A 25802-nucleotide genomic window follows, 5' to 3' on the forward strand; every position below is an offset into this window, starting at 1 on the left:
CTTGTGGTGATGAAAGCAGAAAAGATCACAAGTAATCTATACATGCTTCTAGGAGATACATTGCAAGAGGCGGATGCATCAGTTGCAGCGGCAAGCCAAGAAGAAACAACGATGATGTGGCATAAAAGACTAGGCCATATGTCAGAACGTGGCTTGAAAGTCCTTGCGGAACGCAATCTCCTTCACGGGCTCAAGACAGTAAATTTACCATTCTGTGAGCACTGTGTGATAAGCAAGCAGCATAGATTGAAGTTTGCTAGAGTAACTACTAGAAGTAAACACATACTAGACTTGATACATTCTGATGTGTGGGAGTCACCAGAATTATCTCTGGGAGGAGGAAGATACTTCGTGTCATTCATTGATGACTATTCCAGAAGATTATGGGTGTACCCGATCAAGAAGAAGTCAGATGTGTTTCCAGTATTCAAGGCATTCAAAGCACAAATAGAGCTTGAAACTGGGAAGAAGATTAAGTGCTTGAGGACAGATAATGGAGGAGAATATGTAGATGGCGAGTTTCTAACATTTTGTTAACAAGAGGGTATTGTAAGACGACAATTCACTGTTGCACATACACCTCAACAGAATGGTGTGGCAGAACAGATGAATAGAACTCTCCTAGAAAGAATAAGAGCTATGCTGAAAACAGCGGGAATGGCCAAATCTTTCTGGGCAGAAGCAGTGAAAACCGCTTGTTATGTAATAAATCGATCACCATCAACGGCGATTGATTTGAAGACACCGATGGAGATGTGGAAAGGAAAGCCAGCAGATTATTCTTCTCTACATATGTTTGGTTGTCCTGTGTACGTGATGTACAACTCCCAAGAAAGAACGAAGTTGGACCCAAAGTCCAAGAAATGTATCTTCTTGGGTTATGCTGACAATGTTAAGGGGTATCGCTTGTGGGATCCCACTGCCCACAAGGTTGTTGTTAGCAGAGATGTAGTCTTTGCAGAAAATGAAATGCAAAGTGAGCAGAAAAATGACAGCACTTCTAAAGAGACTGTTATAGTGCAGTTGGAAGAAAAATCCAAAGAAAGTGATTCTTCTGAAGCTGAACCGGTGCACGAAGAATAAGAACCAGATGAGGTCAATAATGGTGTTCATCGATCAACGCGTCAGACGCATAAACCATTTTGGCAATCAGACTATGTTATGACGAGCCACAATGTATATTGTCTTATAACTGAAGAAGGTGAACCTTCAACTTTTCAAGAGGCGTTGAACGGTTCAGATGCTTCTCAGTGGATGACAGCAATGCATGAAGAAATGGAGGCCTTACATAGGAACAAGACATGGGAACTTGTTGAACTTCCAAAGGATCGGAAAGCCATTGGAAACAAATGGGTATACAAGATCAAACGTGATGGCAATGATCAAGTGGAAAGGTATCGTGCAAGACTGGTGGTAAAAGGATATGCTCAGAAAGAAGGTATTGACTTCAATGAGATATTTTCTCCAGTTATCAGACTTACTACCATCAGAGTAGTGTTGGCAATGTGTGCTGCATTGGATTTACATCTTGAACAGCTAGATGTAAAGACTGCTTTTCTTCATGGAGAACTTGAAGAAGAAATTTATATGCTCCAACCGGAAGGATTTAAGGAACAAGGAAAAGAAAACTTGGTTTGCAGGTTGACCAAATCTCTGTACGGTCTAAAGCAGGCGCCCAGATGTTGGTACAAGAGATTTGATTCTTTCATAATTAGCCTCGATTACAATAGGCTGAGTTCAGACCATTGTACGTACTATAAAAGGTTTGATGATAATAATTATATCATTTTGCTGTTGTATGTGGATGACATGTTGGTGGTAGGCCCCGACAAAGATCGAGTCCAGGAATTGAAGGCACAGTTGGCTAGGGAGTTCGATATGAAAGACTTGGGACCAGCAAACAAGATTTTAGGGATGCAAATTCACCGAGACAGAAAAAACAGGAAGATTTGCCTTTCTCAAAAGAATTATCTAAGGAAAGTCTTGCGTCGCTTCAACATGCAAGACTGTAAGCCAATCTCTACCCCACTTCCTGTGAATTTTAAATTATCCTCAGGTATGAGCCCTAGCAATGAAGCGGAGAGGATGGAAATGTCTCGAGTACCGTATGCATTGGCGGTGGGAAGCCTTATGTATGCCATGATATGTACAAGACCAGACATTGCACAAGCAGTGGGAGTGGTTAGTCGTTTCATGGCGGATCCGGGTAAAGAGCATTGGAATGCTGTTAAAAGAATCATGAGGTACATTAAAGGAACCTCAAGTGTTGCGGTATGTTTCAGAGGATCAGAGTTAACTGTCAGGGGTTATGTTGATTCAGATTTTGCAGGTGATCTTGATAAAAGAAAATCTACTACTGGTTATGTGTTCACGCTTGCTGGAGGAGCAGTAAGTTGGTTGTCCAAGTTGCAAACTATTGTAGCTCTATCAACGACAGAAGCTGAGTACATGGCAGCTGCCCAAGCGTGTAAGGAAGCTATTTGGATGCAAAGGTTAATGGAGGAACTCGGGCACAAGCAAAAACAAATTACTGTGTATTGTGACAGTCAGAGTGCCTTGCACATTGCAAGGAATCCAGCTTTTCATTCAAGGTCGAAACACATAGGCGTTCAATATCATTTTGTTCGAGAAGTAGTGGAGGATGGAAGTGTGGATATGCAAAAGATTCACACCAATGATAACCTAGCAGATGTAATGACAAAGCCGATCAACGCTGACAAGTTTGTATGGTGTCGATCCTCATATGGCCTATTGGAAACGTAGCAACTGAAGTCGGCAAGGTAGAGAGATTTTGAATGCTCACAAATGTGGCTGCTGCATGATCGAGGTGTGAAGACAGATTGAAATCAGTCTTCAAGTGCGAGAATTGTTGGCCCCACTTGTTGCAAAATTGTCAAAAGACAATTTTGAATTGTCTTGCTTTTCTTTTCCTCTTTCGGTGCAGACATGCAACTAGCCATGCCTTTTCTATACAACTTGCCTGCAATGTTTTGTTTTGTTCGGCACATTACTTCTATAAATAGAGGGAAGCTAAAAGCAGAACAATTATCCCAAAATCAGAGTAACAACACAATAGTGAGAGAAAAAATATAGAGAGAAAAAAATAGTTCCTTCTGTGAAGTTTCTCCTAGGTTGTGTTAGTTTGTATTCTCCTATTTATAAGAGAGAGTGGTAATTGTACTCTCCTTGTATTTAGAGAGAGGTCATGTAATTTCTTCCACATAGTGAAAGTTCTCTACTCTTGCCCCGTGGTTTTTTTCCCCTTATTTGTTGAGGGGTTTCCACGTAAAATATTGTGTGTTCAGTTCCTCTTTTCTCGTCTCTTATTTTAGCTACGTGATAATATTTTTGTTACTCTGTTACCTAACATATGTAAACTTAAATTACGTTACCTTTCTACGTAAACTTAAATCAAACAAATCGATGTAGATAGACAAACGTGAAATTAACAACTATAAACATCCATATAAATCATAGAGCAAACGATAAATAGAAACTTGAAGAAATTTATGAAATTCACTTACTTGTATTAATCGAGTACGTATCAATGGAAGAGATGTTGATTCAATTGACGATTTTAGTAGGTATTGATTGCATATCCATGATGGTTTGTGGGTGAAAAAGGGGTGAGGGTTCAGAATGATAGTAAAAGAAGGGTTTTTAGAAATTTAGAAGAAGAGGGTAATTTTGATATTATTGTAAAAAATTTTAATAAATTTGGGTGTAACTATGATTATATGAGGTGAAACTAGAAAGAGTCATAAAGAAATTAGGAAAATTGAAGTGTAAACGGTGTTAACAGTTAATTCATAGAGGGGAGGTGAGTGTTTTTATTAAAATAGAAGGGGTCTATGTGTTGTTTAAGAAAACCTCAGGGGAGGTTAGTGTAATTTTCCCATATTTTAATAAATAAATTACTTTTGTATAATGATTTAAAGTTTGTGGGACCTATTTAAGTATTTTTCTTTGAAGTCTCTATTAATGTATTATCATTGAAGTCATAGAGTTCTTAATAAATATTTTTATTAAAAAAATATAAATAAATGATGTGTACACGTGAAGTCCGTTTAAGGAGTCTTTATTTGTTTACTGCCATTGTGGATGTTTTAATATTATAAACTTTTTTGTACATTTTTATTCAAAAATATGACTTATACATACGAGTTTACTTAAAATTATGAAATAAAAGTGAAGATGAAATTTTGTTTTTAAAAATTAAAAGTGGAAGAAATTTTTTAGAAACGAAAAGTCGACAGGATCAATAACATATTTAATCCTAGAATAAATAAAAATAAAAGACAAGAGGCGATTTTTTTTTTAACAAGCAAATATGGTATATATTAACACTAACAAGCAATCTTGCACAAGGTGCACCAAAAGACTACAAAGAATTTCCAAAGTCAGCACCTGAATACAGATACAAATTAGTCGATGCCTTGAAGCCACCCTAAAGAATAAGCTTAGGGCCCGTTTGTTTTAGATTCTAAAAAAAATGGATTTTTCTTTGTATTTTTTAAAATGGTTATTTTTTTTAAAATTTACTCAAAAATAGTAAAAGTTATTTCAAATTCATTTGATATAAGTTAAAAAAGAGATTTTGACATTCACTAACTTAAATATTCATTGTTGGAGATTTTACATAGTAAAAATCATATATTTTTTCAAAATGACATCATTCAAAAATGATTTTTATGAAAAGCTATTTGAATTAGATTTTTATTTTTAGAGATTTTTTCAAAATTTTAGTATAAAAAAAATTATAACCAAATGATGAAATACTTAAAATGACATTACACTACCAAAAATTTAAGATAAACTATTCAAACGGATTTTTCATTTGAAGTTTTCCTTGAAAATTTCTTTATTAAAAAAATTATAACAAAATCACATTACAATACCGAAATCTATTTTAAAAAAATCTATAACAAACGGGTCCTTAACCTTTTCTAATAACCGAAGAGGAATAGTATTTTCTTTGTGCTTAAATAACCGGAGGCAAATTACTTTGATTTCCGAGAATCCCGAAGAAAGACCAAAAGTATTTTGTGTTTGTTGAAGAAAACTTTTGAAAGAGAGGAAGTTTCCCAGCGTTGTTGTTTGTGGAACCCACATCGTTCACACCGGTCATGGCTTGCTTTATAAAAAATATGTTTTCTTTCAATGCACGCAATGCTTTTCTCTTTTCACTGCAAATACAATGCAATACATCTTCTTCTCAACATTACATTCCTCCACTACAATATTTTCAGGTGAGAACCTACGCTTTATATACATACCATTTATTATATATATATTTTAACTGATCATGACTATGTCTGGACTGACTTATTTGAGTTTATCTACTGTCATATGTATTGTGAGATTGTTTGCGAGAACTTATAAAACCATCTTATTACATTGCGCTCTTAACATGATAGCTTATACATAAGTGCTTATCATGATAACTACAAGCAATGTTTATCCAAACAAGCCCTATATGCATTTTGATATGATGGATAAGTTAACTATGCCATTTGTGCTCTTACTATCTTGGTAAATGAATGTGTTCATTGCTATAGTTTTAATACCTAAATTTTCAATTATTTTCACCAATTTTAAAATTTTGTGCATTTGCATCTTTTTTTTCCACTCCAATGTTATATAGTAATGAACAAATCTATTTATTTCTTTTAAGAAATGGAGAGGGATCCTTACCATTCGTAAAGGGCCTTGTTGGATTCATATATCACTTTTTAACTCAAACCAAACCTGCAGGGTAAGAGAGATACAATACATCTTCAATTTCTTCGATGGATTCTGATAGCTGCGAAAGATATAGATACAGATATGATGTATTTATCAGTTTCAGAGGTCCTGACACCCGCAACACCTTTGTTGACCATCTTTATGCTCATCTCACTAGAAAAGGTATTTCGACCTTCAAGGATGACAAATCGCTTCAGAAAGGGGAATCCATTTCACCCCAACTTTTGCAGGCAATTAAAGATTCGCGGGTTTCAATCGTTGTCTTCTCAAAAGATTATGCTTCATCAACATGGTGTTTGGATGAAATGGCTGCTATTGATGAATCCAGTAGAAGATTGAAACAAGTTGCTTACCCTGTTTTCTATGACATTGATCCATCTCATGTAAGAAAACAAAGCGGAGTGTACGAGGATGCCTTCGTTTTACACGCTGAGCTATTCAAACACGATCCAGACAAAATTTCTCAATGGAAGAGGGCCATGACTTCGTTGGCTGGATCAGCAGGCTGGGATGTCAGGAATAAGTAAGTCTAAATGTTATTACCTTTTGTTGTTTTACATTTTTAAGAAGAATTTATGCCATTCAATTAATTTTTGTGTGTGCGCAACAGACTAGTTTACAAATCATGTTTGTTTTGAGAAAATTGTATTTCTCTCTTTAATGGAAGCAAATTGCACATTTTTATCAATCACATTATATCCACTCATCATCAATCCCATGATCTTATTTCCCTCCTTTGCTTTCAGGCCAGAGTTTGAAGAGATTGACCAAATTGTTCAGACCATGATAAAAAAATTGGGTCATAAATTCTCTGGGTCTGCTGATGACCTTATTGGAATACAACCTCGTTTAGAAGCATTAGAAAGCCTTTTAAAACTAAGCTCGGAGGATGGTGGTTTTCAAGTTTTAGGAATATGGGGGATCGGCGGAATAGGAAAGACAACTCTTGCAACTGTCTTGTATGACAGAATCTCGTATCAGTTTGATGCTTGCTGTTGCATTGAAAATGTTCGCAAAGTTTACGAAGATGGCGGTGCTAGTGCTTTGCAGAAACAAATTCTCTGTCAAACTATACAAGAAAAAATTCTAGAAACGTATAGTCCTTCTGAAATAGCAAGAATTGTAAGATATAGGCTACAACATATAAAGCTCCTTGTAGTTCTTGATAATGTTGATCAAATTGAGCAACTGCATGATTTGGATATAAAACAAGTATTGCTTCACCCGGAAAGTAGACTAATCATAATCACTAGAGATGAGCATATTCTTAGAGCATATGGATGCATAGTCTATGAGGTTGAATTGATGAATGATGATGAAGCTCATAAACTTTTGTGTAGAAAAGCCTTCGTAAGTGATTATTCAAGCAGTACATTTTCAGAGTTGATTCCTGAGGTTTTGAAATACACTCAAGGTCTTCCATTGGCAATTAGGGTAATAGGTTCTTTCTTGCTTTCCCGAAATGCCAAGCAGTGGAGAGCTACCTTGGATAGATGGAAGAATAGTCCGCCGGACAAAATATTGAAAGTACTTGAAGTAAGTTATGATGGACTATCTAAGGAAGATAAAGAAATATTTCTGCATGTTGCTTGTTTCTTTAAAGGAGAGAGGAAAGATTATGTAAGCCGAATTCTAGATGCTTGTGGATTGCATCCTGATATTGGAATCCCACTTCTTGCTGAAAAATCACTCATAACCATTAAAAATGAGGAAATTCATATGCATGAAATGTTGCAAGAGTTGGGGAAGAAAATTGTTCGAGGAGAACATCCAGATGAACCAGGATTTTGGAGTAGGTTGTGGCTTTACCGGGATTTCCATCATGTGATGATGACACAGGTAACATATCTCTCCAGACCCATTTTTTTACTAATTAATTAATTAATTTTTATATTTTCAACATAAAAATCTAATCAATATGTTTTTGAATCAAGATTTTATGGTAAAGGAACGAACTAGTCAGGAAACTTGTGTTCAAAGTGTAATTATATTTTCCTCACTCCAAGGAGACTAATGAGGCTTAAAGTAACTCCTTAAATGTGAGATCATGCATTGCTTCAAGTGATTGTTCTATTAGGATTGAATGTAGTTCAATGCGTTATGGGCGAGTGTTTGTCCAACGTGATTTTAAACAAACTTGATTCTCTACAATTGATTTGGTTAAATTATGTTTGAAGTGATACAATTTATGATTAAATGTTTTTACTCTAAAGGTAAACTTTTGTAAAAATTTTAACCTAATGCAAAAGCACTTTTCATTACTTCTAGTCAAACCAATGTTTGCAAGCTAAATCAATTTTGGTTGGAAGTAACCACATATCTGTATTTTTATTTGAAATTATGTTGATACATGAAAAATAAACCTGACAGATAGTTTTCATCGTTATCTCTAATATATACTCAAATCATTTAGCTTTTTATTTGTTTTTATAATATGCTTATTCTTAAATTTTCAGAAAGCAATAGAAGCTAAAGCCATAGTTCTAAATCCAAAAGAGGATGACTTCAAATTCAACAAGTTGAGAGCTGAAGATTTGTCAAAGCTGGAGCACTTGAAACTGCTCATATTAAATCATAAGAATTTTTCAGGAAGACCCGCATTTCTTTCTAATTCCCTACGTTATCTTTTGTGGAATGATTACCCTTTCATTTCTTTGCCATCAAATTTTCAACCATATCACCTTGTTGAATTGAATTTGCCTGGCAGCAGCGTCGAACAACTATGGACAGATATCCAGGTACATTTCCTGCTCTTGTCATCTCAAATGAGGTAACGTTAAACAGTTTAGAACTAATACATTTCAAAGAAAAAATATATTACATATTGCATGGTTGCACAACTATTTAAAATTAAAAAATAAAAAAAAGTTTTAATATTTAAAGTAATATTTTTTGAAAACTCCTTAAAAGTTAGACGTACATGAGTGGTAGGTTTTTATTTTATACAAAATAAATAGTATCCACATTCCTCATTTACTTTTAGAAGAAGTGGCACTGCTTATATAGATATTGAAAACATCAATAATTTTGAAACATTAATAGAAGATAAAATATTAGAAGTTTAAAATCAGAGAAAGTAATAGTTACCATAGTCAGTATATTTTAATTACGTACATGATTGCATGAATTTTTCAAAAAGCTTTTAAACAATGAACTAGTTGAAGTGCTTTTTTTTGTTGTTAGCACAAGTATTACATGACTCAAGTCTTTATGGTGTCACCTACTCCAAGTGACAATACTTTTTATTGTTATAATGCATGTACGCTTATAAAATGTTTAATATTGCTTTTTGTTTCTTGAAAAGGACTATTATTGAAATTTTGAAAACATACTAAAGTGAATTATTGAAGTTTTAATACAACTATACTAACATATTAATGGCTAACTCTCTGTTCACAGCAACTGCCCTATTTGAAAAGGATGGATTTGAGCAACTCTAAAAATCTCAAGATGACTCCACACTTTGAAGGGATGCAAAATCTTGAGCGACTAGATTTTGCTGGATGCATAAACTTACGGCATGTGCATCCATCAATTGGACTTCTTACAGAACTTCAATTCTTGAGCTTGCAGAACTGTACCAGTCTGGTCTGCTTTGATTTTGGCAATGTATCTAAGTTATGTTCTCTGAGAGTTATGCGTCTCTCTGGTTGCACGAAACTTAAAAATACCCCAGATTTTAAGGGATTAATAAATCTTGAGTATCTTGACATGGATCATTGTACAAGTTTATATAAAATTGATGAATCTATTGGGGATCTTACAAAGCTTAGATTCTTAAGTTTGAGAGGCTGCACAAATCTTGTCAGCATACCTGACAGCTTTAACAATATGACAAATCTTATGACACTAGATTTATGCGGCTGTTCTAGTTTCACGAATCTTCCGCTGGGATCTGTATCCAGTTCTCATACTCAGCAATCTTTGATTTCTCTTGACTTAAGCTTTTGCAATATTTCTATTGTGCCTGATGCTATTGGAGAGTTAAGGGGTTTAGAGAGACTAAATTTACAGGGCAATAACTTCACTGAACTACCTAGTACCATCCAAAAACTTTCCAGTCTAGCATATTTAAACTTGTCACATTGTCATAGGCTTCAAATTTGGCCTTTGAGTCCAATAGAAAGTTGTCCATCAGATTCAGTGGGAAGATATTTTAAAACAAAGTCTGGATCCCGAGATCACAGATCAGGATTATATCTTTTTGATTGTCCTAAGCTGCCGGTATACCCAAAGTTCCCTCATGGTTATAGAAACAGAGGACATAAATTGTCAGCATACTTATATAAATGGCTAAAAAGACTAGTTGAGGTGTGTATTATGCCAACCTTACCTTACCTTCCCCCTCTGGTCCAGTTTCAGAGTCGGTCACTTCTTCTCTTTTTCTAATATATGCATACTTGTCTGTATTTCAGGAACCTCGTCACTTCCGATGTGGCTTTGACATTATTATTCCTTGCCAACCAGGAAATTTTCTTCATGGATTTGAACACCGATTTGACTTGAATTCAGTAATAAGTATGGAGTCAGATATTGATGTCGACTGTCTCGGCTATCTTTTTTGTATAGTATTTAAGGTGATTCGGGTGAATAATCATTCTGAAATGTCTGATTCTCCCCATCAATCGCTTTCGTCACCAATGCCACATCCTTTTTATCTTTCTTTTGAGAGTGAATGCACGGAAGAATGCTTTGCTATACCACTTAATTTGGAACAGAATATGGTTGATGGCTCACCTTATATGTGGACAATCTATATCTCTCGGGAACACTGCCATTTTGTGAAAACAGGAGCACAAATCACATTTAAAGCTCGCCAAGGTTTGATTATCGAGAAATGGGGATTGCGTGTCCTAACCAAGGAAGACATACAGGTCTCAAAATCGGGACAGAGCATACTTCCTTTACAGGACTCAGAATTGGAACAGAGCATACATCTTCCTTTACAGATTGTGAAAGTAGAAGAAAGCAGCATCAGCAGTAGCTTGGAGCCTAAAATCCAACTCCCTTACAATTGGTTTGTTTCTGATGAAGATGAAGCCGAGAGGGATGGAGCCAAGGGGAAAGAAACTGATCTCTTTAATCTTGGCCTTTTTACTGGAAGTTGATAAGGAATGGGGCTTGTGCATGCTAACAAAGAAAGACATAGAGGACTCAGAATGCATAACACCAGGAAATAAGGATTTGAGAGGAAAGAAGTTATCTGACGAAGATCAAGCCATGATTGATGAAGTTAAGAGGAAAGAAATTAGTCGCTCTAATCTAGGCCTTTTGACAGCTTAGGTAAATCATGTTTATCCAAGAATTTCTCTTCAATTAATATGTTGAGCACATGATTCCTAATCTAATCATGTTTATCATTGTTTGCAGTTTTTGGTTGTTGGGTTGTGGGTGTTAATTTTCAGATTGTTTTTAATCATTATATGTTTTGTCTAATTGATCACATTTAGTCACGCTGCGATTGTTGCTGGCTTTATATATACCTTTTTCCTTGAAACACTTGTATATGGTTGGAGACTTATTATTAAGAGATGAAACACTCAAACAAAATCTTTTTTCAATTTAAAGTCACAATAACCTGTGATGTGAACCATACCATTTGACAGAAGAGTTTTAAGACTATTGTTACTTGTTATTCTCCTATTTTTCAGCCTTGGTTTATTTGTCTGTCTATCACTCATTAGTTGACTCTAATTAGAATTCTATATGTTCCACAGTTTTCCATTATACCTTAATATACCTTATTAGTTGACTCATTAGTTTACAGCTTGATATACCTTAATGCTAACATCACTATGGTCTCTCAAAAATGCTAGGAACAAAAATCATTGTGAAATTGAAGAGAAACCTCAAGTTCAAGTCTGAATATTCTTCAAAACTGTGTCTTGGAATCCAAGAATTGTTTGCAGTAAGTGTAGTGGTGTGACCATAAGGATGGACTCGTAAATAGTCTTGATCTTAGTGTAGAATCAAAATATGATGGATTTGACAATTCAAGTGTCTTTTCAGTCTACAAAATCTCCATAGTTTGAATTTGGCTTATAATAACTTCAGTTTTGTTATAGCATCCGGATTCAACAGGCTGTTGAACTTATCAAATCTGAATTTGTCCCAATAGAGATTAAATCTGCAACATATTATGCTCCATGGAAACATTCATACATTTTCCAGAATCATGTGCTCTAAGAACTCTAGATCTCAATTGGTATCAAATTTCTGTGTCGTGGTTTTGAAGGAAAGCAAACACCACAGTTGCATTAGATGTCCTAAGATCAGCCGTTCTTGGCACGTGCTTCAAATTGTTGATCTGGTTTTCAACAATTTCAGTAGTTCACATCCAAGAAAGAGGACGGGAATCAATATGGGTCTCTTTTTCATTACTATAAACAAGAAGTAAAATTAATTTTCCTCTTTGAGAATGTTTAAAGAAAAGAGTGTGATCTTATTTACTTTGCTTATACCCTAAGCACACCATTGATTTTGTCAAAGAGTATGATAACCATCTGCAACGGTTGCATAAGGAATCTCTTAAAAAAAAAACAGTTATCTATGGAATGTCAAAATAAGTTTACTTAAAAAAATATTGACAATCAAAAAGTCATGTGATGATTGGAACCAGAATCAATAATTCAAACACTCTCAGAGCTAGCTAAGTAACGTTTAATGTTGAAACTACAATGGATCTATTTTCAGTCTTATTGATTGATAATGAGTCTTCCCAAGAGAATGAAAAATAACTTTAAAACAACGACACAACAATATAGGAGTAAGAAACCGCAAAGAAGTTTGGAAAGAAAACTACAACAATGACTATAGAGTTTATGCAAAATCGAGAGCTCGTGATACCAAATAGATTATAAAAATAAAAACACAGATTTTACCTCTGTAATTTTAGATACTTCGTATTTTCACCTTTTACATAGGCTGTTTGATAAATAATGTTTTAACAAGGTGTGGACTAATTATGAAGAATTTAAAATTATAGGGATAAAATCAATATTTTTATTTTTAATGGGGCTATTTGATGCATTAACCCCTAAATTATACTTACAACAAATTGATATATTATCTCTTAATTGAACATGCTTCAAATCATCTTTATTATTTAAAATTAATAGCTTCAGGTTACTTTTATAATTTTCATTAAAACATATTTGTTAACTTGTACTAATTTATTAACTTAGATCCATTTTTATTTTATAACAAATAGCTTGAGGGATATTTACTAAATTGTCTCTTATTTTAAATTGGTTTACACTAGTGGATATTAGTTTTTTTTTTATCCAAATAAAAATGCGAACTTTTGTTAACTTAGACATTCATGTTTTTCGTTGGTCTAAGTTAACAAACATCATATATATATATATATATATATATATATATATATATATATATATATATATATATATATATATATGAATGAGTGAAAAATTGAGGGGATGATAAAATAAATACAAATTGCTTTGTTTTCGGAGAAACCCGAAGAAAGACTAAAGTACTTTTGTGTTTTGTCAAAAAAAAAAAAAAGTACTTTTGTGTTTGTTTTGAGAATAAAGTGTTTTGAAGGAGAAGAAGTTTCTCGGCGTTGTTCTATGTGGAACCCACACTGTTCACACTCCCAGAGTCATGGCCTGCTTTATGCTTTATAAAAAATATGTTTTCTTTCAATGGACGCAATACATCTTCTTCTCAACATAACATCCTCCACTTCAATATTTTCAGGTGAGAACCTACGCTTTATATATACATACCATTTATTATATTTCAACTGATCATGACTCTGTTTGGACTGATTTATTTGAGTTTATCTAGTTCATATATATTGTGAGATTGTTTTCGAGAACTTATAAAACCATATTATGACATTGTGCTCTTAACATGATGGCTACTTTATTGTTTGATATGAAAATAGTTTATACATAAGCGCTTATCATGATAATTACTACGAGTAATGTTTATCAAACAAGCCCTATATGCATTTTGATATGATGGATAAGTTAACCACGGCATTTGTGCGCTTACTACATTGGTAAACGAGTAGAGAATGTGTTCATTGCTATACTTTTTAATACCTAAATTTTCAATTATTTTCACCAATTTTAAAATTTTGTGCATTTGCATCTTTTTTTTCCCACTCCAATGTTATATAGTAATGAAGGGCCTTGTTGGATTCATATATCACTTTTTAACTCAAACCAAACCTGCAGGGTAAGAGAGGTACAATACAACTTCAATTTCTTCGATGGATTCTGATAGCAGCGAAAGCTATAGATATAGATATGATGTATTTATCAGTTTCAGAGGTCCTGACACCCGCAACACCTTTGTTGACCATCTCTATGCTCATCTCACTAGAAAAGGTATTTCGACCTACAAGGATGACAAATCGCTTCAGAAAGGCGAATCCATTTCACTCCAACTTTTGCAGGCAATTAAAGATTCCCGAGTTTCTATCGTTGTCTTTTCAAAAGATTATGCTTCATCAACATGGTGTTTGGATGAAATGGCTGCTATTTATGAATCCAGTAGAAGATTGAAACAAGTTGTTTTCCCTGTTTTCTATGACATTGATCCATCTCATGTAAGAAAACAAAGTGGAGTGTATGAGGATGACTTTGTTTTACACACCGAGCTATTCAAACACGATCCAGACAAAGTTTCTGAATGGAAGAGGGCCATGACTTCGTTGGCTGGATCAGCAGGCTGGGATGTCAGGAATAAGTAAGTCTAAATATTATTACCTTTTGTTGTTTTACATTTTTAAGAAGCATTTATGCCATTCAATTGATTTTTGTGTGTGTGCAGCAACAGACTAGTTTACAAATCATGTTTGTTTGAGAAAATTGTATTTCTCTCTTGAGTGGAACCAAATTGCTCATTTTTATCAATCACATTATATCCACTTATATTATCATCATCGTCGTCATCATCATCCTATTATTGCCCCTTCTTGGTTTCCCTTGTTTTCTAGGTGATAGTTACTTTAGTGATCTTATTTTCCCCCTTTTCTTTCAGGCCAGAGTTTGAAGAGATTGAACAAATTGTTCAGGCCGTGATAAAAAAATTGGGTCATAAATTCTCAAGGTCTGCTGATGACCTTATTGGAATACAAACTCGTTTAGAAGCATTAGAAAACCTTTTAAAACCAAGCTCAAAGGATGATAGTTTTCAAGTTTTAGGAATACGGGGGATGGGCGGAATAGGAAAGACAACTCTTGCAACTGTCTTGTATGACAGAATCTCGTATCAGTTTGATGCTTGCTGTTACATTGAAAATGTTCGCAAAGTTTACGAAGATGGAGGTGCTATTGCTTTGCAGAAACAAATTCTCTGTCAAACTATACAAGAAAAAATTCTAGACACGTATAGTCCTTCTGACATAGCAAGAATGGCAAGATATAGGCTACAACATATAAAGCTCCTTGTAGTTCTTGATAATGTTGATCAAATTGAGCAACTGCATGATTTGGATATAAAACAAGTATTGCTTCACCCGGAAAGTAGACTAATCATAATCACTAGAGATGAGCATATTCTTAGAGCATATCGATGCATAGTTTATGAGGTTGAATTGATGAATGATGATGAAGCTCATAAACTTTTGTGTAGAAAAGCCTTCGTAAGTGATTATTCAAGCAGTACATTTTCAGAGCTGATTCCTGAGGTTTTGAAATACACTCAAGGTCTTCCATTGGCAATTAGGGTAATAGGTTCTTTCTTGCTTTCCCGAAATGCCAAGCAGTGGAGAGCTACCTTGGATAGATGGAAGAATAGTCCGCCGGACAAAATATTGAAAGTACTTGAAGTAAGTTATGATGGACTATCTAAGGAAGATAAAGAAATATTTCTGCATGTTGCTTGTTTCTTTAAAGGAGAGAGGAAAGATTATGTAAGCCGAATTCTAGATGCTTGTGGATTGCATCCTGATATTGGAATTCCACTTCTTGCTGAAAAATCACTCATAACCATTAAAAATAAGGAAATTCATATGCATGAAATGTTGCAAGAGTTGGGGAAGAAAATTGTTCGAGGAGAACATCCAGATGAACCAGGATTTTGGAGTAGGTTGTGGCTTTACCGGGATTTTCATCATGTGATGATGACCCAAAAGGTAACATATTTCTCCAAACCGATTTTTTTATATTTCTAACATAAAGAATCTAGTTAATGTGTTTATGATACATGATTTTCGAGTAAAAAAAAAAGAACAAGTCATGAAAAACTTGTGTTCAAAGTGTCATTATATTGCTTCATTTGATTGTTCTCTTAGTATTGAATGTAGTTCAATGCGATATGGGTGAGCGTTTGTGATTCTAAACAAACTGCTGTGATATCTCAAGTGTGAGTTAAAGTCTCATATTGGATGGAAGAGTTTAGGTTGAGCAACATATATGTGCGATGACCTGTAAACATATTATCTAAATTCTTGATGTTAATATTTGAGAATTTCATTTGTGTAATTGCTCTTAGCCCAATGTGATGATCCAACCCAATGAGACTCCCCCTCATGGCCCAACTCAAACTTGATTCTCTAAAATTGATTTGGTTAATTTGAGTTTGAAGTGACACAATTTATGATTGAATGTTATTACTCTAAAAGTAAACTTGATATAAATTTTTTAACATAATGCAAAAGCACATTTCATTAGTTCTAGTCAAACCAATGTTTGCAAGCTAAATCAATATTGCTCGGCAGTAACCACATATCTGTATTTTTACTTGAATTATGCTGATGAATGAAAATGGTTTTCATTGTGAACTTTTAACACATGCTCAAATCATTTACCTTTTTATTCCTCTTTATGATATGCTTATTCTTATTTTTTCAGAGAGCAATAGAAGCTAAAGCCATAATTCTAAATCAGAAAGAGGATGACATCAAATTCAATGAGTTAAGAGCCGAAGATTTTTCAAAACTAGAGCACTTGAAACTGCTCATATTAAATCATAAGAATTTTTCAGGAAGACCCTCATTTCTTTCTAATTCCCTACGCTATCTTTTGTGGAATGGTTACCCTTTCATTTCTTTGCCATCAAATTTTCAACCATACCATCTTGTTGAATTGAATTTACCTTACAGCAGCGTTGAACAACTATGGACAGATATCCAGGTACATTTAGTACTCTTTTCATCTCCATGCCCCCAAGTAAACAGTTGATAAGCAATGCCTTTCAAAGAAAAAATATATTATATATTCCATGGCGGCACAACCATTTTAAAAAATGATTTTTTTTTCTTAATATTCCAGCCTGCTGATAAAGGTATTGAAAACAGCATTAATTTTGAAATACTAAAAGAAGATAATATATCAGTAGTTTAAAATCAGAGGAAGTAATATTACCATAGTCAATATATCTTAATGCTGTACATAGTTGCATGATTTTTTAAAAAAACTTTTAAACAATGAATTAACAATGAAGTGCTTTTTTCTTTGTTGTTAGTACAAGTATTACATGGCTCAAGTATTTTATGGTGTATCCTGCTCCAAGTGACAATATTTTTTGTTGTTATAATGCAAGTACGCTTATAAAATGTTTAATGTTGCATTTTGTTTTTTGAAAAGAACTATACTAAAATGAATTACTGAAATCCTATGTTTAATACAACAATACTAACATAATGATGGCTAATTCTCTGCTTCACAGCAACTGCCTTATTTGAAAAGGATGGATCTTAGCAACTCTAAAAATCTCAAGATGACCCCATGCTTTAAAGGGATGCAAAATCTTGAGCGACTCGATTTTTCTGGATGCATAAGCTTATGTCATGTGCATTCATCAATTGGACTTCTTACAGAACTTCAATTCTTGAGCTTGCAGAACTGTACCAGTCTGGTCTGCTTTGATTTTGGCAATGTATCTAAGTTATGTTCTCTGAGAGTTATGCGTCTCTCTGGTTGCACGAAACTTGAAAATACCCCAGATTTTAAGGGATTAATAAATCTTGAGTATCTTGACATGGATCAATGCACAAGTTTACATACAATTCATAAATCTGTTGGGGATCTTACAAAGCTTAAATTCTTAAGCTTGAGAGGCTGCATGAATCTTGTCAGAATACCTGACCGCATTCTGACATTTCTTATGACATTAGATCTGTGCGGCTGCTCTAAATTTACAAATCTTCCGCTGGGATCTATGTTCAGTAATCATACTCAGCAGTCTTTGATTTTTCTCGACTTAAGCTTTTGCAATATTTCTGAAGTACCTGATGTTATTGGGGAATTAAGGGTTTTAGAGAGACTAAATTTACAGGGTAATAACTTCACTGGACTACCTTTTACCATCCAAAGACTCTCCAATCTATCATATCTAAACTTGTCTCATTGTCCTAGTCTTGAACATTTGCCTGAGCTCCCAACAGAAAATGATCGATCATATTCAGTCGGAAGATATTTTAAAACAACGTCTGGATCCCGTGATCACAGATCAGGATTATATATTTTTGATTGTCCCAAGCTGAAGGTATACACAAGGTTCCCTCATGGTTATAGAAACAGAGGACATAAATTGTCAGCATACTTATTTAAATGGCTAAAAAGACTAGTTGAGGTGTGTATTATTCCTACCTTACCTTACCTTCCCCCTATAGTCCAGTTTAAGAATCGGTCACTTTTTCTCTTTTTCTAATATATGCATACTTGTCTGTGTTTCAGGAACCTCATCACTTCCGATGTGGCTTTGACATTATTATTCCTTGGCAACGGGGATGTTTTCTTCGTGGGTTTGATTACCGATTTGACTGGGATTCGATAATAAGGATAAAGGAGACTGATATTGATGTCGACTGTCTCGGCTATCTATTTTGTATAGTATTTAAGGTGATTCAGGTAAATAATCATTCTGAAGTGTCTGATTCTCGCAATCAATCGCTTTCCACACCAATGCCACATCCTTTTTATCTTTCTTTTGAGAGTGAATGCACGGAAGAATGCTTTGATATACCATTTAATTTGAAACAGAAAATGGTTGATGGAAAATATTATATTTGGACAATCTATATCTCTCGAGAACACTGCCATTTTGTGAAAACAGGAGCACAAATCACATTTAAAGCCCACCGAGGTTTGTTTATAGATGAATGGGGGTTGAGCGTCGTAACCAGGGAAAACATAAAAGGCCAAACAATGTTAGATAGTGGCGTATGTCCTTCTTTAGAGATTGTGAAAGGAAATCAAAGCAGCAGTAGCTTTGAGCCTAAAATCAACCTCCCTTACAATTGGTTTGTTTCTGATGAAGATGAAGCCGAGAAGGACGGTGCCAAGGGGAAAGAAACCGATCTCTTTAATCTTGGCCTTTTTACTGGAAGTCGATAAGGAATGGGGGTTGTGCATGCTAACCAATAAAGACAGAGAGGACTCGGAATGAACAATACTAGGAAATAAGGATCTGAGAGAAGATCGTTAGTTGCTGGTAATTTAATTATGTAGAGGAATGTAACAACAATTTCGAGCCTGAAATCCAGCTTCATTACAATTTACAACTGGTTGTTTTCCAAAGAAGATGAAGTTGAGAGGAAAGAAACTGGTCTCTCTAATCTAGGCCTTTTGACAGCTTAGGTAAACAATGTTTATCTAATACATTTCATGTGAACCATGCCATTTGACAAAAGAATTTTATCTTCAAAATCTAGTGCAGGCACAAATCTTTGGCCAGTCATCTTCATTGTTTCTAATTCTATTGAGAAAACTAGTTTGTATAATCGGTCTTTTTTTGCTTGTTAACTATAAATTTTACTTTTGTATATTTACTGGTCCCTGTGTGTTTGATAAGATGACAAGTGAAAATGAATCTATTTTAGCTAAATGTATAGGGTTTGTCTAACATGTGAACATTGCACTTGTTATAACAACTAATAGTAGTAACTTTTCATTAGAAAACAACAATTATTTATTCAAAAGTTTTATATTTAATATTGAATGTACAAGTTTCAGTACAAAATTTATATTTTAAACTTCTTAACTTATGCATATTTGCACATGATAGAAAAATCCAAATATATATTCGGCTATTAGGATGAGTACTACGCTTAAGTAAATTTACAAAAGATGACACATGTGATAGCTTCGTGGGCACAACTAATGGGATCCACTAAATCACTAATCTATTTATTGTGTTTATCTCTCTCATAAATGAACAATAAATAAAAGAAAACTAAACGCTATAATAATAGACACATGGTGAATAGACAAACGAGTTTGATTTTCCTCAATTTATTGTCCATTTATAAAAGAGATAGACAAATGTTATATCTTTGTGCGATCTACTTAATCACTAATTTATTTCTTGTATCTATCTCATAAATAAAGAATAAATGAAGGAAAGTAAATAGAGCAAAGCTAAACTTGACAAACACAAACGTGTCCGTCATTCCGCTAGTATATGCGAAAACAATATTAGACATCTAAAAAATAAAGGTAATAAAGCAGAAATAGCATGTATAAGACATAATAATACTCCAAAATTAGTGAAGAAAGGAAGGCAAATATCAAACGGCCCTGGCTACATTGACCCTCTGTTACAAAAACACAAAACGAGACAAATTTTTGATGTCTCTTTCAAAAACTTTGCTCTACATAAGACATCAATGCAAATAATTACCAAGACCATACATGTTGCATATTGGCACATAGTATAAGTGTTTTTTGATAGACAAAGACACTTCTAGTATGCAACAATTACATGCAAAATCTACATTGAACTTTCACTACATTAATATCACTCATAAGATATATAGCATTCAACCATTACAAAAGTTCACAACTAATTTAAGATAAGATAGTGACATTAACTATATAAGGTGTCTAATTAATATTTCATAGTGGCATCAAAGATGGTTTTGATATCTTCATCTCCTTGAAAACAGAACTGCTCTAGTGGTAACTGTGGTAAATTCTGCATATACTCAAATGAACCTGAAGGAATATTTTTATCATTTGAAGAATAATGTTCAGGAAGGAACATGTGTGACTCACCAATATTATCAACAAAGTTAATCAATGTTTCATGAAGCCAAATCTGTTTCTTAAGAAACTTAACATAATGAATAGCTTCTTCCAACATTGAAACAGTGTCCAATTTACTTCCACCAGGGATCATACTCTGAAGAATCTTGAACCTATCACTGATTCTATGTCTTCTTTCTCTAGCTGCAACACTTTGTGGATCAGTTGAAAGTTTCACTGAACTTCCTTTGGATTTTTTCACACCCTTTTTCTCCTCTCTCTTTAAACATGACCCTGAAGAATAAGTGTTGTTACAAAACGGAATGTTAGTGTTACACTCCATGTGCTAGCTAAGAAATTTTTTATACTATGGTTTGAATTATTTTTAGTAGGGGAATGTAGTTATATATGAGGGGTAACATGTGTGTGTACTTATATAGGAGAAATTGATGATTAATGTGAGTGACATTTGGTGTAATGATTTTGAATGAAAGTGAGAGAAGAAATATTGTCGTGTCATGTTAATCAGTCAATCTTTGGCGTAGAATATGGATGTTTTAGGTAGGGACCCGGGTTAGAGGTTCAATTTTTCTCTCTTTTCTTTTCCTTTTTTTCTTTGTGCTATTTTGCTTGTGTTCATTCTACTTAACTCTTTTTAATTAGGAACATGTTTATGTGATTTGTTTAAATTTGAATTAGATTGTTCACTTGTTACTTACTTAAAAATAAGTATTAACTACCAAGTAGGTTGTATAATCTATAATTTTTTGAAATACCATATCATAAGGGTAACTTTTCATCGTTGTTTAACAATGTCTAATCATCGTTGGAGAAACTATTAGACAATGAGGTGGGTTTTCCTTTCCCAACCAAATTTTTTCAATTTTAACTGCGTCCTCAATTATAGTTGTGGTGTGGTCGCGGCCTTAATATTATGTTTAAATTACCATTTAGTTTTCTTTTCTTTTTTGTCTTAACCCTCAAATTTTCAACGAAAAGGTTTTTGTAATCCAGGGTTCGATTAGAAGGTAAGTAAAATTTGAAACATAATTATTCTAACTAAGATTTTGAACTTAGATTCTCCCAAAAGATTTGCTCTTAACTAGATGACATTTTTTCTGTTCATAAAAACATTCCTTAAATTTTTTATTTTTTTTATAAAGCCAGAGCAAAATGACATCAAAAAGAGAGGATCCTAACAAAGTTTGTACCCTACACCAATCTTTTGTTAAATGCTCATAAATATTATTAAAAAGGGGAAAAATACATAAAAATTTGGGGACATAGACCTAACCTTGTAAAATCGCACAAGAGTGTAAGTCGACCCCAAAAGAATGATACAAAATTAAAACAACACGCAAATGTATCAACCTCTAATTAATCCTAAAACTAACTAACAGTCTTCGATGCGGCGATCAAACCATCTGTCAACACGGAGGCGGTTCATGTATCATCAACTCCGTGCAACAATGACAGCAAGTTAAATGACCCTTTTGAGCCTCACAATCCCAATCAAACAAAGTGAATGTCAAATATTATTAAATATATTAATTTTATTCAATATGTTACATTATTCAAAATGTGTTTAATTAATATTTAAAGTTGTCAAGTATCATATTATATTTTTATACACACATCAGTCTCTATTGATTGAAGTAATAAGGAACTTAATCTCTGTTAATATGCACTGAAAAAGCTTAGATTTTAAGTTTACTGGCCAAACTAAACCCAAACTAATTGAAATATCTTGTGATTTCTTAACACAAACAAAATTCAAAGCAAATGTGGGACAGATTAAATAGGCAATGACATTAAGAGGGAAAAAACAATAGCACCCCAAGTAGCTATATAATTTCTTGGAAACAAACATTTTTATGACCAAAACATACGTTTACATTAATGTAAATCCAAACAAACCCTAGTAGGCAAGTGACAAGGTGACAAAGATTAGGCCCTCCATTTATCTTTTGATTAGAATGGTCACAAGTGATCAAACAGAAGATAAATAATTGGGGGGGTCCTTCCCCTGAAATCGAAGCAAATATTTTACAGTTGCATGTGTCACTATTACTTGTCTATCTTTATTATGTACGGTTTTTGCTTTTCATCCTAAGATTACAAACTGTTTGTTAAAAGAGAATAACTATTTGGTTTTAATTTGCTTTCAGAGGGGAAATGAAAAGAGCTTAAGGTCTAATCAAGCATTCAGCTCTTCTTTTCAAGAAAAGTATGTAATTAAATCAAAGATTGCTTCAACCACTAGACTATTAAAGTTTTGTTTTCATAGAAAGATGTTATACACATACTACTTTTAATTGTGAAAAAAATATCAGTTAACCTATTAAGAAATTTACAAATATTGAAAATTATGTACATAATTCACTTTTATTATATACTTAATATTTTATTTATTTATAATCGGCGTGAGACTTAACACCTCATTTGAAATCAATAATTTTCCTTTGAAGCGTGAATTCATATATCCTATAATTGTATTGTGGTTATTATTAACAAACACGTCTCCTGACTACATTGTCAAAGAGACTATCGATACAATGACCCAATATCAAGATTTCATCTTAGCTCTCATATTAAGCCGAATCATAGCTAATGATTTCAATTATTGGAAAAAACAATATATAAAAATTAAATAACATATAATATAACATAAAAACACCAAGTACAAAAGAAAAGAAAAACATGATTGTTGTCTAATGACAACCAAAGAATATATAACACACCATGACTCATTTCAAGCACCCAACGACTTCAGTACACCAACACTCTTCAAAATAAATATCTACTTATACACAATACTCTAAAACATTGGTATAAAATAGAAAAGTGTTGGACATAAATTTAAAGTGTTTTTGACAAGTTCATCTTATAACGAAGAAGTATCTCATATAACATCCGTCTCTTTTAGCAATGTAAGACATTTACTAAGGTTTTGTTTGCGAGTTTGGAGGGGAAGGGAGGGGAAGGCTTGGGAAAAAAGGAATGAACAAGTGGAAGAAATAGAGGAAAATGGGAGAGGAGGGCTTTGGGGGGTTAACTTTTCTTCATGATACAAAACCCTCATCATTTGGAGGAACTAAAAAATTGTATTGGAGGAGGGTTTTGGGGGGTTTTGGAGGGTTAATAAAAAATTTTCAAATTTAATCTATGTTGTTATAATATTTTTAAAATTAAAAATAAAGTAATCATATGCATTAAATTATTATTCTCTAAAAAACTACTCTTTTAAAAAATTTGAAAGATTTCTCTATTTTTCCTCATATTTTGCACCCCTCAAAGTCTTTCCTTTCCTTCCCCTTCAAACTCCCAAACAAAGCCTAAGTGTTTCAATTTCCACCAACACCAACAAAAGGCGATTCAATAGCCACACGGTTAAACGAAGATCAAGATTACAATGCACTACATGTTTGAATATGTGCATTAGTGTCTCTAGCTCTTATTTCCTGTTTGGATCCACGGTGAGTTTGACAAAATCAATGTGAGTCACGATGATTTTACAGAAACTACAATTTAAAATTTTAACAAAAAATATAATGTCATAATAATTTTGTCAAGTCCAGTGTGATTTCAAACGTGCAATATAATGTATAGTGTGTTTGATATTACCTACTAGACATTTTGAGTTAAAATTACAAATAACAATTTTTAACTTTTCAATTTTTTAGTCATCTAGGTTTTTTTTTTAAATCAAATTACTTTTGGTGTGAGGCTGGCAAAATCTATCATATGTTGACAAAAAAATATGTATTACTTTTCTATCCAAAATCAATTTTCTAAACTAACTTTTAAAATATTATTACCTAACACAAATTAATTCTCTGTAAAAACACACACAAATTAATTCTTTCAAGATCAATTTCACCAAAATCTAAATTAAATTAAGCAAATAAATAATTAATTTCTATAGATGGCACACATCCCAAAGAATAAAGGTTTTTTTTTTCGCAATGTCTTTGTTGGAGCTGTGTTGCCAAAAAGCTCTGTTTTATAAACCTTTTACGATCCCAAAGGGACCCTCATGTATTTTAGATTTGACAAAGTGCTAAAATTGCTCTTTTTCAAATTGATATTATTTTTTGAAACATTTTTTTTGTGTAAAACATTTTCAAATTGATTAAACCCCTATCTATTTAATAATCTGTATAGTAACATAACATGCAAAGTGGTTCAATGTTCCATCCTTAGTATGTGACATTACAATGCTGCAAGATCATTATTTCTTCTGCTATTAAAAGAATGATGATGACATAAAAATTTCATGGAAAAAAAGAAGCAAGTAAATAAAAGCTCTGAAACTAGTGATAGTAACTTTGAGGAAAAGAGAAAATTTTCTAAGTTAGAGACAGAGACAAAGGACGAAGACAATCACATGTGGCTTAGGCTTTTGATGTGAGAGGGTTGTTGGGTTGATAAAACGTAACTCTAATTATTCTTACTTGTTCATATGAATTTCTTCAGCTTTACTTGTCTACTCATATTTTCTAGCTTATATAGCTTCATCAATAACACATCAATCTCTGCAACAAAAACAAAAATATATAATATAAAGTCTAATAAAATTATTGTCTACTTATAATATAATATATAAAGGGGAAATACCTACACATCAAGGACCAATCTTTTCTTTTTCTTATGAAGTAAATGGACAAATGATGGAGATGACTAAATAAATATATATTTAAATATAAAAGACTAATTAACAATGATAAATTTGTATTAGTTTTACTTACTAACTACGAGAAAAAAAAAAACTCTTAAAGTGAACAACTATTTTGCGTTTTTGAAAGCAATGAAAATATCAAAATAGTTATTTTCATTATTTTTTAAAATGCATCATTCTTAATTAACATTTTGCATTACAATGATTCATAATAAACGTATACAGTACTTTTTTCTCTTCTTGCTAACACATCATTGTGAAATAACTCACATATTTTTTACTCCAATGGTGAACTCTAAAATACTCGTATTTTGCCCCACAACTTTAACCCAAATATTAATATTTTATTCATGTTTGTATTTTATTACAACCTAAATTATTTAATTGATTTAAAGGAATACTAATATGAAAAAATCAAAAATAATATAAAGTTG

General features: G+C 33.2%; 3 protein-coding genes across 5 annotated transcripts; 2 read left to right on the plus strand and 1 right to left on the minus strand.

The window, feature by feature from the left end:
* The first annotated feature begins 5196 nt into the window (after positions 1-5196).
* LOC146908095 (TMV resistance protein N-like) lies at positions 5197-12177 on the plus strand. 3 transcript variants are annotated; one of them, XR_015018055.1, is made up of 7 exons: positions 5197-6268; positions 6492-7584; positions 8202-8483; positions 9145-10056; positions 10161-11028; positions 11562-11653; positions 11827-12177. XR_015018055.1 is itself a non-coding variant. In XM_085724372.1 (5 exons), exons 1-5 carry the CDS (start codon positions 5790-5792, stop codon positions 10851-10853), a joined length of 3459 nt encoding a protein of 1152 aa, XP_085580498.1. In that variant the 5' UTR covers positions 5197-5789; the 3' UTR covers positions 10854-11198. The 3 variants fall into 3 exon arrangements, 1 of the variants encoding a protein (XP_085580498.1); XR_015018054.1 differs by having other exon boundaries at positions 11562-11844; XM_085724372.1 differs by lacking the exons at positions 11562-11653; positions 11827-12177 and having other exon boundaries at positions 10161-11198.
* Positions 12178-13316: 1139 nt separating this feature from the next.
* On the plus strand, positions 13317-19491 carry LOC146908096 (TMV resistance protein N-like). Its single transcript, XM_085724373.1, has 6 exons — positions 13317-13467; positions 13953-14466; positions 14761-15856; positions 16575-16856; positions 17392-18297; positions 18402-19491. Exons 2-6 carry the CDS (start codon positions 13988-13990, stop codon positions 19059-19061), a joined length of 3423 nt encoding a protein of 1140 aa, XP_085580499.1. The 5' UTR covers positions 13317-13467; positions 13953-13987; the 3' UTR covers positions 19062-19491.
* Positions 19492-20177: 686 nt separating this feature from the next.
* Positions 20178-21198, minus strand: LOC146908097 (transcription factor bHLH140-like protein). The gene has a single exon (XM_085725832.1). It carries the CDS (start codon positions 21031-21033, stop codon positions 20554-20556), a length of 480 nt encoding a protein of 159 aa, XP_085581958.1. The 5' UTR covers positions 21034-21198; the 3' UTR covers positions 20178-20553.
* Positions 21199-25802: the final 4604 nt, after the last annotated feature.

This window comes from Medicago sativa, chromosome 7 (genome assembly GCF_051527215.1).
Source record: "Medicago sativa cultivar Bolivia chromosome 7, Bolivia_mono, whole genome shotgun sequence".
NCBI lineage: Eukaryota > Viridiplantae > Streptophyta > Magnoliopsida > Fabales > Fabaceae > Medicago > Medicago sativa.